At 47.5% G+C, this 13965-nt stretch overlaps 1 protein-coding gene across 1 annotated transcript; it reads left to right on the forward strand.

Annotated features, from left to right (window-relative positions):
• Positions 1-678: 678 nt before the first annotated feature.
• TMEM183A (transmembrane protein 183A) lies at positions 679-13963 on the forward strand. Its single transcript, XM_075521478.1, has 8 exons — positions 679-854; positions 1522-1611; positions 4682-4837; positions 7110-7269; positions 8401-8581; positions 11892-11972; positions 12629-12784; positions 13647-13963. Exons 1-8 carry the CDS (start codon positions 683-685, stop codon positions 13830-13832), a joined length of 1182 nt encoding a protein of 393 aa, XP_075377593.1. The 5' UTR covers positions 679-682; the 3' UTR covers positions 13833-13963.
• Positions 13964-13965: the final 2 nt, after the last annotated feature.

Here is a 13965-nt window from a genome sequence, read left to right on the forward strand (position 1 = left end):
GGTCGGGGGCATGGCCGGGGTCGGGGGCTCGAGGGGCAGCGGAGGGGGAGCAGGAGCGGGATCATGCAGGCACTGGCACCGGGGAAGCTCAGGGGGCTGCGAGCACAAAAGAGTCGTTACTGGGAGGGAAAATTGCCTCACAGCCCCTCATTACTGGGAGGACTGGGGGGTGGTACAAGGGCCTCAGAGGTCCTCGTTACTGGGGTGACTGGGGGGGGGCACAATGACCTCAGAGGCCCTTGTTACTGGGAGGACTGGAAAGGGCAATTATCTCAGACGTCATTACTGGGAGGACTGGTGTGGTGGGCAATCATCCCAGGGTCCCTTGTTACTGGGAGGACTGGGGGGAAACGGAAATATTACCTCAGAGACCCTCATTACTGGGAGGACTGGGGGGGACATCCCCTGAAGTGCCCTCATTACTGCGAGTGGGCAATTACCTCAGAGGCCCTCGTTACCGGGGGGAATCCCCCCAGAGGCCCTCGTTACTGGGAGGACTGGCGGGGCGGCTGCCCACAGGCCGTCGGTACTGGGAGGGCCGGGGGGACCAGCGCAGGGGCTGTTCTTACGGGGATGACTTGGGGGGGGAGACACGACGTCACGCAACACCGGCACACAGAGCTACCCCCTCCCGCCGTGACGTCAGAGCGGCGCGCCGGCAGGGTCGCGGCCGGGTGACGTCATGGTCTCGCGCGGGGCGGGCGGGGGCGGTGCTGTCCCCGCTGTCCCCGCGGCCCCGCTGCGGCCCGGGCGGGACATGGCCCCGCGCGGCCGCCCCGACGCCGCCGCCATGCCCAAGAGGGGCGCCCGCAAACGGCTCAAGTTCCGGGCCGACGACGTCTGCTCCGAGCGCGGTGAGGGCCGCGCCGCGCCGCGCCGGGGGGGCCGGCCCGAGGGGAGCGGGGCCGGGCCGGGCCGGGCCTGGAGCGGGGGCTGCGGGGAGCGGGGCCGGGCAGGAGCCCGGTCCTGCCGGGGGAAGACGGCCTGGGCTAGCCGGAGAGGAGGCGCTGGGCCTGGGCTTAGGCCTAGGCTTGGGCTGGGGCCTGAGGGACGAAGTGGCCTCGCCCGAGGGGTTGAGGGGCCCGGGCTGGGCCAGGGGGAGGGGAATTGGGGACGGTCCGGTCTCCCCCGGAGGTGAGCCGGGCCCACTCGGGCTTGTGGAGGGAGAGGGCTGCGGGGGGATCTGGCCTGATGTGGGAGTGTGGGAATGATCCTGGTCTGTCAAGAAGGAGCCTGGGCCTGGAGGATCAGCCAGGCGTGAGTGAGGGGCGGGCACGGAGTTTGGCGTTGGTTGAGGTGGAGGGAGAGGGAGCACTGGGCAGGGGGTGGGTCCCCTGGGCCTGGGAGCCTGATGGGCTGGAGTAGAGGCCTGCTGGGGCTCCTTTTCCTGTTTGTGCACCTCCTGCTCAAGCCTCTGTTCCTGTGGGGAGTGTCCCCTTGAGGGATCGCGGCTCTTAGACCTTCTATCCCCTCCCCTGTAATCCATAATCCCGCTGACGCCCTGTGTCCCGACTCCTGCAGTGACGGTGGCAGATTATGCTAACTCAGACCCAGCTGTCGTGAAATCTGGACGGGTGAAAAAAGCTGTGGCCAATGCAGTTCAGCAGGAAGGTGAGTCTACACTGGGGAGCCTGCCTTCCCCAGGCTGCCTCTCCGTTTTGCTGGCCTCTGCATGATGAGGGAAACTCCTCCCCATGGCCTGAGAAAATCTGGCTCATTTGATGCCTGAAAATGAGTCTGTGTTCCTCTGCGGAATCAGGTTTTTAGGATCTTAGGAGGCTTTGCAGAAAGCCTGTTGGAAGCCCAGTAAGAATTGCTGAGTCTTTGTTAGTGCCTGAAATGGAAGGCCTTTTTCCATTAACTATTGGGTGTTATCTCCTGCTTGAAGCAGAAAAGAACATGATGGGAGTCTTTATTACTTTATTACCTCATATAAAACTGTAGACAGCTTTATTAGCAGGTAAAATTCTTTGCAGTGGGAATAAGGTTATGATAGTTCTGGCAAACGTGTTCTGCCCCTGTGCTGCAAGCTGCGGGGAGGTCTTTTGATGGTCTTTTGAGTTGCTGTTTCCTTGGTGAACTGTATAAACAAGCAGTTTCCTGGAAAAGTATTGCAATATTTTTGTTATCTACTTCCTCCTTGGTTTTTAGCTGCTGCGAGCATTCTGAACTAACACTCCCTGTTTGCTTGAGAAATGTTAATGTTTAGGCCTTGGCTCTTAAATGTAGCTGGCCACACACGCTGGAGGTGAATGTTATTACATTGACAGTGACGGCTGAACCCTTCATATAGGAAAACTCTTGTTATGTTGCTGAAATCTTACACATTTAAAGAAAATATGCTCTTTGCATGAGTACCTGTCATGGGGAGACTGTATGGGGCACCAGTGGTGCTGGTGAATATCCTTTTTAGCTGCTACTTCTCAAGCTTTTAAGATCAGGGCACCTCCCTCTTTAGTTGTCTCCTTTGTAATAGGCTGGGGGCTTCCCTCTTCCCATTCCCTCTCCTGTTCACCCTTCTATGTTCTCTCTCTTTGAGGCAGTGCCTCAAAGTACTGCACTTCAGCATCATACCTGGCAAACTCTGTTGTCTTTTCTTTCTCCCTGCCCCACCCTGAGTCCTTTCATCCGGCATCACCTGCTTCGTCCAGCTTAACCCCTCTCCTAAAATTCTGCTCTGTTTCTGGCTCACCTCCACGCTATCTAGATGACTCCAGGTCACACCAGTTCCCTGCCCACCCCCTTCTGAGGTCTTCAAAGTGCAGAGTCACTGGGGCTTTCCCCTCCTTATGCGGGGATCCTCGGGATCTCTCCTCCCCAGCCCCAGGGCTATGCTACAGCCTTATCTGGTGCAGTCATGAGGCGTGCTACAGCCTTATCTGGTGCAGCATGCCATGGCATGAGGACAGCAGGCAGCCGGGAGGAGACAGCAGCCTCTACCCAGGGAGCTTTAGCCTTTGGCCTCGCTTACCTCCTGTCTCTTGGCCCCAAGTAAACATCGCACTGCGTGTGACTGCCAGCAAGCGGGGAGCTTCACGGGGAGGGAAGCAAAGGCCAGGTGGAATTTTCCTGAGCTTTTTTTCCTCCCCACCCTAACCCCCAGGGGTGAGGTGGGGATTAGTGCTGTGAGATGAAGAGAGGGTGCCTCTGCAAGATTGCAACGCAGTGTGATCCAGTCGACTTGGATGCTGATCTTTCCTTTGCAGAGTGTGACGGTTTCTTGTTCTAATTCCCTCTCTGAGTCTGTCAGTTGTTGTCATCTCTTGCTTGGTGTATTTGATGTCATAACTTACTGCCATTCATGTTGCCATCCATTTCTCTTTCTTTTTGCCTATAAAAGGTCATGTAGAGAGGGCAGTACGATTTGACAGTGAGGGATACCACTGTCATGAGCGTGCACAGTTTACAGAGTAAACTGCAAAGCAAGGTAGAACTGGTTTAGCAAAGCACTGAAAGTATCTCTGGTCAGCGGGTACAGTCAAGCTCTACCTTAAGACTGTCTTTCCATCTGCTGTCTTACCGTTTCAAAACCTTCTTCTGTGGTTAGAAATGAGAACATCTCTTGCCTGAATTTGTTTATGGTCGGTTCCTGACCTTTTTTTTTTTTTTTTTTTTCCCCTGCTTCTCTGTCCGTTTAATTCAAATAGCACGTCTTGCTCTCCAGTGGCTCTGGTGACTGTAACTGTGATGTATAAAACCTTCCTAGGATTCAGTTTGTGCTAGGTTAGAAAAGCTCGAGCAGTGCAGGCCTCCTCTGGCATGGTCCGGTGCCTCTTGGCAGAAGTCCTTTTCTTCACCCAGCGCGTTAGGTTGAAATTCAACTTTCTTGAATGAATTTTACAGACTATTTGCAAAAGTGTTTGTAATGCTGTTACAATGCTGGTCTCTTTGACAGTGCCTCAGGCAGCTGTAACGTAGGACCTCACCTTTCTTTTTCGAGACTGTCATTACTGCCTCACACGTGGACTTTTCTGCCCTAATGAGCCCTCAGTTTACAGGTCAAGTTTTAAAAATAATACTTCTTAACAGGGATGTGTCTAAACATCTCCCCACAGGCAGCAAAAGAAAAAAAAAACAACAACTGACTCGACTTGCTGTTTTCCTCATTAGGCCAGAGTCTTTCCCTTTACTAAATTCTAGGATAAGTGGAGCTCCTGTATGCTTGGCACTGAGTTATATCGCTGATGGATTGTGTGTCATCAGCCACAGGATCTCTTTATCGTGCTGAGAAGGGAGTGTATCTTCTCTGAGTTCATAGAACAATTACAGAGTAGGTGCTGGATCTATACAGGCTGAACCATGGTCATGGAAGGAAGCTCTGGTATGCAGGGGAACCAGTTAGCACTGTAGAAAAAGAGCCTGTTGTTTTATTCAGAATTGTAAACAGTTTTAGCTAAACTGATGGGATCATCTGCATAATGTGCTGGTAATCATTCTCATTGTTCATTCTTTAAAACAAGAAGCTGCATAATTATGTTTCCAATTCACTCACCCGTGCTAAGCTTTCTCTGACAAGGTAATCCTCGGGCCCAGGATTTACTTGCTGGTGTCACTCACCAGAAAGCTTTAATGCAGTTAGCATTCTTAGCAGTGGCTGTGGCATTGGTTCCGCTGAAGTATCTCCTGAACTTGGATCACCTCTCTGCTGGTGAACTTACTGTGTCGTTGCTTGTCATTCTAGTAAAATCCCTCTGTGGTTTGGAAGCTTCTTGTGTTCCTGCTGAGGAAGTTCTCTCCGTCTCGGGAGAGTCTTGTGACAGCAGCGATGAAATGGATACAAAGGAAAGCGTCAACGGGCGAACTGCGTCTAGAAAAAAGAAGAGCAAAAGGCACAAAGGTATGGTCGCCAGCCTCTGCTGGGGGGCTCTCTGTGGGCTGCTTCTGCATCTTCTGCGTGTGTGATGTTAATGCTTGCTATTTACAGGCTAGTCACAGGGCTCTTCGGGGCATTCTGTAACTTGTATGTGCACAAAGAAATGCCAAGGGTTAAATCACTTTTAAATGTGCTGGGACTGGTCAGAGGTGTTGTCTTTTCACAAAGGCAGAGCCTTGGGCATGAAATCAAAGCCTGAGAGCTCGTTGCTTTCAGTAAACTTCTCTCAACCTTAGAAAACAAATGCTGCTCTTCGAAAGAGTTGTGAAACTTTGCCACTGGACATGTTACTTCATTGAACACATGTTGGTGAAAGCAGGGTTTGCTCTGGGGACAAAACAATGCTGCTGTCCATGATGCATTTGTTGGCAAAATACAAGGTCTGTCTTCAGGATGTTTCCAAGGCTGTGGCTTGTTATAAATGAGTTGAGGGCTCTTTTTCCAGCAAGCAAGTGAATTTGGCCCTAGTGGCGTCATAGTGAGTTAATTCCAGGGAGATGTATCCTTCAGCATTTACACTTCGTGCAGCTCTATAGAAAGCAATTTGCAATGCAGCGTAAGCAACGAACTGTTCTGCTGCACTGTGGAATTCTGCAGGAGTTTCTAGTAACAGGTTGCTTTCAGGCTGAGAAACAAACTTTAACTTGGTTTCTTGAACTTAAGAAAAACTTAACTTCATTAATACTGACACCAATTTGTGTCATACATGAACCGCCACTACGGACGTAGATGCACAGTGGTCCTCTGGGACAGGAGTTTAATCTCTTTTATTAAGATGTCCTTGCGAATTCTGGGAAAATAAGAATATCCAAGTGGCTAGAGTTATGAGAGTTATGAGTCTGGAAAGACAATATTCTGTTCTACCAGAGCCTTGTCTTATTTCTGCTAAGTGTTTAGGGAAGAAAAAAATGGTAATAGACTAATGATGCTTTTGGCTGCACTCTGCAGTTCACCAGTTGTGTAGTTTGGTGGCTTCTTGAGTCAGAGCTGAAACAGCAGAGTAGATGTTACAGCCTGTTGTGGGTGTGCCTGCCATAAATCTGTAGTGGTGTCGGGAAGTGATCCCATCCAGAGCTTTCCTTGGCAATGAATGTAGCCATTATCACATGAAGATAAAGTACTGCCCTTTGTTATTAACCTGCTGATCTGGCACCCTCAAGTTCTTAAACACCTCCTTTTATGCCACTTATTCACAAACCTCAGCAGTTTTTTCTGTTAGCACTGTGTGCAAGTTGTATGTTTTCTTTCTCTTTTCTTAATACTCCTAAATGCTTGTATTGTTTAGCTATTTATGTTCTTTAAAAGTAATTTTTCTCCTAAAGTTGGAGCAATGTCTGTGGAAAAACGTGTGGTGTTAACTTAAAAACACTGAGGGAATGAAAGGAGTTTCTGAATCTTCAGTTCTGGTTGAGCAGTTCTGACACCTCTGAGAGGAAGAACAGGTCATTCTGTTCATCTGAATTGCATTAAAGGTTTCCCATCCAAGAAGCTTTAATGAAATTACAGATTTCAGAAAAGCAGCTGATTAGCCACTTGCAGCAGAGAATCACTTGCAGAGCTCCTACAAAAATATTGTGACCATTTGAACAAAGAATTGACAAACTTGGCAATGTCTTAATGTTCAGGGACTTCTAGTGTAAAGCATTTTTTGATGACCTGTTAAATGAACAGTTTTGATAAAAGCGCTTGAGCTTGGCCCTCCTTTACATAAAGTTGCCTCTGTATTTGCCATCCAATTTTTATTTCTCCACTTAAGTGTTATTTTTCAGCTGTGAAAGGGTCAAGCATTGAAACGGGGTCCAGAAAGGCTGTGGGTTTTCCATCCTTGGATGGAAAAGTCAGAACTTGATTGGACAAGATCCTGAACAAAATGATCTAATTCAGCCTGCTTTGAGCTGGGTTGTTTGGACTAGAGACCTCCAGAAAACCCTTTCAGCCTGAATTGTTCTTTGAATCTGCCACTTTGCATACTTGTGCAAGCAGTGCAGCAGGGATAAATGATGGCATATATCCGGCAAAGGCAAAGTGTAATGGTTGTGTGGACGGGCAAGTGCATGCTGATGAAAAGCGGCAGTGGTGATAATGAAGTTGTACTAACTTGGGCTTGTTTGGCTGACTGTGTGTATATTCGTATTTCAGCTGCTTACTCTGTGCTACCAGTAGTAAAGCACACGCCTCTAGATGTGACTTGATAAAGAGGTTATTTACTACACTAACGTACCTTCATTGCATTTAGAAAATCCTGATGGGGGTGGCGGAGAAGAATACCCCATTGATATCTGGTTGTTGTTGGCTTCCTACATTCGCCCTGAAGACATTGTCCGGTTTTCTTTGATTTGCAAGAAAGCCTGGACTGTTACTTGCACTGCTGCCTTTTGGACCAGGCTCTACAGAAGGTGAGACCCCAGAGAATTTTCAAACTACTTGTAGGAGGCTTCAGCAGTGACCAGTGCTCTGCAGAGCTGTAAATAAGGCAATAATTCCCTATAGGCTAGGGTCCTATGATGTTTGCATATTGACATGGTGATGCGGGCCTCATTTGGCAAGGGGTTGTGGTATATTGCATTTGCTTTGGATCTGGAAATGGATCTGTGTGGCATATTCCTGTATGCTCTGTGTAAAATCTCAAAGCGTCGTGTGCTTTTCTGCTTGCCATGGCCTACATGCTCCTGTTTGTAACAGTGTGCTTTGTCTGTAAAGCACTCAAAATGATTACGGTAAGGTCAGCACCACTACCTTACTGAAAGACAGGCAAACATCACTGACAGAAAACTTGCCCTGCCTCAAGCTTTGGTCATGGCCACCTTCCTGTAATTAGGGTGGCCTGAGAGAAACTAAGGCATTTTGGAGCTGTCTTGGTGGCAGAAGTTATAAATAAAGTGAGAGACAAAGAGCAAAGAGGTGGTCAAAACTTGAAACAAATCCTTCTGTCCTGGTGCATGTCACTTGGACTTTCCTTCAGGACGGAACATTTTCTTTACCTTTTTATATCTATTGCCCAGGAGGTGCAAGCAGCAGGAGTGCAGAGCAAATAGCAGCCGTGGTCATCCTCGCCCCTGTTTTTTAGTGTGAAGTTCCCTAGCAAAGGCTCCTTTGGATCTGATCAAAGAATGACCCCCAAGCGCAGGCATTCGGACTGCTCAGGCAGTTGTCTGCAAGCATGCAGTCAAGCTCAGCTAAAGTGAGTCCTTGAGAACCTGCAGGAATCTGCAGGCCTTTGTGTATCCTGCAGCTAAAACACCATCTGGTCTCTCTGGGCCAACTGTCTGCAAGGAATTATTGGGGAATTGTAGCATGATATGCTTATGTGTGTGCTGGAAACCTGTCTGATGCAGGTAAAGTCTTTGAGACTGTCATGTGATTTCATGTAGAGCAGTACAACACCCTTGAAGCACTCGGAGTTGACAACAGGTCCTCTGATCAATCAGATGTTCAGTTCTCTCGACATTGATCTCTTCATAGCTCTCTTCTGTATGTCTCTGGCATTCTGACCCTTCAGCTTGTCGGGTTTGTCGTTGGCTTTTCAGGCACTACAGTCTGGATGCGTACCTGCCTCTTCGCTTGCGGCCAGAGTCCATGGAGAAGCTGCACTGTCTCCGTGCGTGTGTCATCCGGTCGCTGTACCACATGTATGAGCCTTTTGCGTCTCGAGTCTCCAGGAATCCAGCTATTCCAGACAGTACTCCCAGCACTTTAAAAAATTCCAGAGTAAGTGGAATCACTAAGGAAGTTGGATATGTCTGAGATGTTGCTCTTTCTAGGTTTTTGTTCTCTTTCTAGAAGAGAAATAAATGATGTTTAGATGGTCGCCAGTGAAGCTCGGGTGTAGGATGATTACTAACTTTGAATAGTGATTTTTAAAAGTATGCTGGTTACTTGTATCTCTGTAGTTGCTACTGCAGAGGATTCTAGTTACTATTCTGGGTAACTTCTGCCTAAGTCCTACCACAACATCTTTGTAATCAGCAAAAAGGCACTTGCCTCACTGAATGTCAGAACTAGGGATATTTGGAGCTATCCCCTCCTCTGTTACAAATTTGTTGCTGAAAGGAGGTTGCAGTAGGATCAGTTTTTATATCTTCTGCTTTATTCTGACACTGTCTGCCAGAATACATCTTTTCTCCGTAGCAGGCATCTGGAGAGATCAGAAGTGACACTGATAGCCTCTGAAAGGGAGTCATTTCATACTACGTTCCTGTAGGTCATCCATCGTCTTTGGTGTCTGAGCGAGGGACGGTAGTGAGGTCGTGAGCATGGCAAATGTGCAGAGCAAATGTCTGCTTTGGGACCGGGGCTGCAGTTGTGTTGGGCTGTAAAGGGTTTGTCTCTGGTGTGGGCAGGCAATTCCCTTTGCTATCCCAGCTTGGAGCACTTGCATATCCATTCCTCTTTAATTGCTGTTGACCATTAACTCTGAAATGCCTCTGTGTCTCGTCTGGTTTTAACTTGCAACTGGCTGATACTCTGTGAGCAGCTTGAGCAACAGTGTGAATTCTCCACCCTCCAAATCCAAAGTCAAAAACCTGTTGAATAAGGTTTTTGGAGCCAAACTGTTTGAAGAGTTGTACTTTCTTTTCCATGTAAAATAGAGCAACCTCATCTATCTGTATGTGACATCCCTCCTTTCTTCCTTCCTCTCCCTGGGTGGATACTGGAAAAAAATGTCATACCGCTTAGGGAGCATCCAGCAGTCACACAAGCAGGTGGTGCTGCAGAGCAGGAGAAAAGCACACAGTTCTGTGTGTAGTCTTATCTCTGCATCCAGAGCTCTTCATTCTCTTCCTGAATCCCCAGTTCGGGTATCATCTTTCTTAAAAAATAAAAAGCAAAACGTTTCTAGGAAATTCCAATGTAACCTTAGTCCTTCTGAGTCTAACTTCCTACCACTGCTCAGGTCTGGTAGCGTGGCTGTAAGAGCTGGAAACCCCGAGATGATGCTGGCAGGGTTGGCATTTTGGAAGCATTCACGTTGACATCATAACGGCTTTGGTGCCCACTGCTAGTGCTTCTACTGTACTAATGGTTTGAGGAAGATTCTTGAAGTGCAGTCTTTTATTATTCAGCTTTTAAAAAAGGAAATTAAATGGTGACGAGGCTTTGTTAGAACAGTAGATGTTTGACCTAACCCCCTGGAGCATAAAAGAGCCATCCTGAGTCTGGTCTTGCCGTACTACTGCATTGCAAGACTCTGAGCTCCACCTGTGTTACTGTGCACAGAAATGCCTTGGCACAGTGGGTACGGAGGAGGATCTGACATTGCCTCCCCACGTCCTTGCTTTCGTGGGCTTTGGTTATACCTTTACGGGTCATTGAAACTAATGGCAAATGCCTATATAAACTGCATGTGGCAAGAGGAGACCCCAGACCCGGGTGTTATCAAATCTAGCTTTTCCTCTTTAATTTCCTTTTTTCTTTCCCTAGCCTAGCTTGTGTGGGATACTGGAGCCGTTATGGTGTCAGCAGAAGTGTTTGCCCTTTAAAGACACCCCCATTATTTTTGGTGGAGCGGCAGGCCATACGGCGCGTCTGAAGGGCAGGACGGCTGACCCGTGGACGACATCCTCTGCCCCCTAGGAGGTACTGACCATTTTGTGCTTCACTACTTGCCATGACCAAACAAGTTGCTAGACCAGGCTGTCTCTGCAGGTGAACTACAAATGCCACTGATGGTGGAGTTAAACTCAGCAGCATTTCTCACCTGAGTTAAAAAAGATCTGGAGAATGTTTTCATCGGAAAAAATTGAGGGCCACATCCTCCCAGGTGGAGGTTACTTGACTCATGTTTCTGAGCTTGACTCCACATAGCTTTGTTGTTCACCTCATGAAGATTGTCGAGATAAAGGTCCTTTAAGGACTCTTGTTTATGGACATGACTCAGAGTTGAAGTAAAGGGTCTCGTATCACCTGTAGTCTCTAATTACAGAGCCCCCATGGTGGAGGCTGGCTCTGGCTTTGTTTCATTTGGGGTCACGCTATCCTGGAATGAAACTAAATGTGTGCTTCGCCCTGCAACCCAGTCAGGCCTTCTCTTGGTGTGGGAGAGACTGTGTATGGGTCATGGGGAGCTGTCCTTACCCATATTATTCTTCCTTTTCCTGCTGACACTGTTAAAAGATAAGACCAGCTGTGGTGGGCTGGCATTTGTGGTGTGGAAATGCTTTCGGTGATGGCTGGACTGAATTGCCAGATTCTTTTCTCGGCTGTTGAAGGCTAGTTGCTTCTGCTCACTGGTAGGCAGGGAGTTTCCCTCCTACTCAGTTTAATACAGGAGTTCTGCTGAGACTCCTGCTCTAGAATGAGTGCTGCATGCTGGGATGGATCCTGTGGACCACACAGTGATAACTGGATTGAATTGGAGGACTCCTGGTGTATGTCTGCATGGGAGGGCAGTGCTGGTTACCTTTGATGCTGTTTGAGGCCCTTTTCTCATTTCCTTTTAAAAAGGGACAGATCAGACTGTGCTATCCTGGCAGTGTTTTTGTACTCTGAAGTATGACAGCGCCTAGTGATGTCAAGACTTTCTTTTGACATCACGGTGGCTTAGGAACTTTCTCATCTGTCACCTCATAGGTCATGTATTGGTCTTTGCATTTCCCTCTGGATTCTCTCCTTCTTGATTCTTATTCTGTTTTCAGTTGTTCCTCTCTTTAGTCCTGTTTGGAGTCCAGTTTAATGGGAACTCTTGGTGGGCGGGTGAAACAGGTGAATCTGTACCGCTCATCTCTGCCTTATGAAAGGGACAAATTGCACAACGGGGTTTTTCTGTTTAGCACGTCAGTGGCTATGTGTTGTATCATCCAGTTGCATGATGAGTTGGCCAACTTGAAACGGGGAGACCTAAACTGCTGAGTGTGTTCTTTTGAACATAATTAATTTGAATACATGGCTCCTAACTGCTCCTATGTAATTGTGTTTGTAATTGGAAGCCTTTATGCTCTGCTAAAACTTATTTAAAGTGGTGCCTCTAAGGGTTTCATAATTTTGTGGGTTTGTTTTTTTTTTTTTTTTCCTACCGCAGTGTCTGCTTTTCTGGTGCAAAAAGATTGAAGGGAACAGACAAGAAGCAATGTGGGAATTCAACTTCAAGTTCAAAAAGCAGGTATGAAAGAAGAACCAGAATGGCTGTGACTTTTTTTTTTTTTGAAGCAGTAATGATTTTTCTGGGTGGTAGAAAGGAAGGTGGAAACTTTTTATGCGTTCAGACAATAAATGGAAACTGACTCCCATGATAAACTAAAGCACATTCTGAAACTACACTCAGTTTCAGTCTGTATTACAAAGACATTTAGAATCCTACTTTTTTATTTCCTCATTTGGTATCCTTTCTCCACTGTAAGATGTGGATCATTTGTTACCCCAAATTATCTAATCTTTGGGTCATCACTACTGATTACTACCAAAAACCAGACTATTTGACTTTAGTGGTCAAAATGGAGACCAAAATCTGAAACTTCTTGTTTTACCATTGGAAAGATTTCCCAGAGAAGTGAGGAAAGCCAACACTGCCAATGAAAACCTCCAGTAATGGGTCTCAGGAGAAGCAAGTAGTTTCAGGCAACCTTGGGAATTCTGCAGCTTTCACCTCTAAAGAAATGGTCCTACAAATTGCCTGTCCTGAGTGATGGCTTTTTGTTGTTTATGTAACGCCAAACACGCGGTAATGCGGTGAGAGCCTGCTAGTCAGCACCGGTTAGAAGCAGCCAAAATCCCATCATAGGCTCCTGCTTAGCTAAATAAGTCTGTCTTTCTTTCAAGTCTCCCAGATTTAAGAGCAAGTGTTGCAAAGGTCTTCAGCCACCGATTCAGTATGAAGAAGTCCATACAAATCCGGATCAGGATTGCTGTCTACTGCAGATCACCACCTTTAACTTCATATTCGTGCCAATAGTCATGGGTATGACGTTTACCTTGGTAAGTGTTTAAGAAATCTGCCAGGCAAACTTTGCATGTGCAGTTTCTGTAAGGAGATGAAGAGGACAGCTCTTCGGTGTTGTGTAAATTACACTGCTGCATCAACAAACCGATTCTGGCAATCTTAAGGTTAATGATCAGAGGAAATGCTGAGGATGTCCTCAGTTTAGCTTCTGCATTTCCATGAGCTCCTTCCTATTTGGTGCAGCAGATACAGATGATGTAGAGAATCTGCAAGGAGCTGTGGTTGTGCAGCATCTGGGGGCAGATTAGTTGTCAGTCATCCAGCAGGGTACAAGAGATAGGCATGCAGGAGAAGAGGAGGTCTTCCCTCCTCAGGAAAATATCTCCTTACCTTACGGCAATAAATTCTGAGAGCAAAAACCTATATGAGCAAACTCTTTCAACGTGTATGTGGTCCCTGATTGCTGGGAGAAAGCAGCTTTTGAACCAACTTCCACAAACTCGGCTCCAGACAGCAGCAGAGCAGGTGTGCTTAGGCAAGAGCGGTGGTAAGGTGTGGGGCGGCACATGTGGCTTTACTTGTAAGTCAGGGTTTCAGAAGTGACCTGTGCCCAAGAGAGGGTCAGTCTGGCTTCACTTAAGAGTAGGGCAGTGAGTTCCAGACTTCCTTGGACAGCCACTTGCTTTCAGGATCACTTCTGGCATTATTATTTGGGGTTGCCAGCCAGAGAGAACTGGTTTGAATCCAGTGCTGTAGATTCAGCGTGTAACTCTGCCAGCACCTGAAATACCTTAGACTTGTACAATTTAGAAGAATTAAAAAAAATCTAAAAGCGTACTGCTAAGAACTCTAATCACTTTGATTTTCTGAAGCCCCTCCTGGTCTCTTTTCTTGCAGTTCACCATCAACGTGAGCACAGACATGAGGCATCATCGTGTGCGCCTGGTGTTCCAGGACGCCCCAGTTCGCAACGGCAAGAAACCTCGCCTTGACCAAGGGGTGCAGGTTGTGCTGGACCCTGTGCATAGTGTGCGGCTCCTGGATTGGTGGCACCCGCAGTACCCCTTCTCTCCTAAAGCTTAGTGCTCTCCTGAGTCTGCAGGAGCCAGCAGGTGACTGAATCTGGCAGGCTGAAGAGAATTTCTAGGAACCAGGAAATCCTATTTTTATTTCTTAAATAAATTCTGCAGTCTCCTTGCAAGTGGTTGAAGCTACT

The sequence above is a fragment of the Mycteria americana genome, chromosome 20 (assembly GCF_035582795.1).
Source record: "Mycteria americana isolate JAX WOST 10 ecotype Jacksonville Zoo and Gardens chromosome 20, USCA_MyAme_1.0, whole genome shotgun sequence".
NCBI classification, from domain to species: Eukaryota; Metazoa; Chordata; class Aves; order Ciconiiformes; family Ciconiidae; genus Mycteria; species Mycteria americana.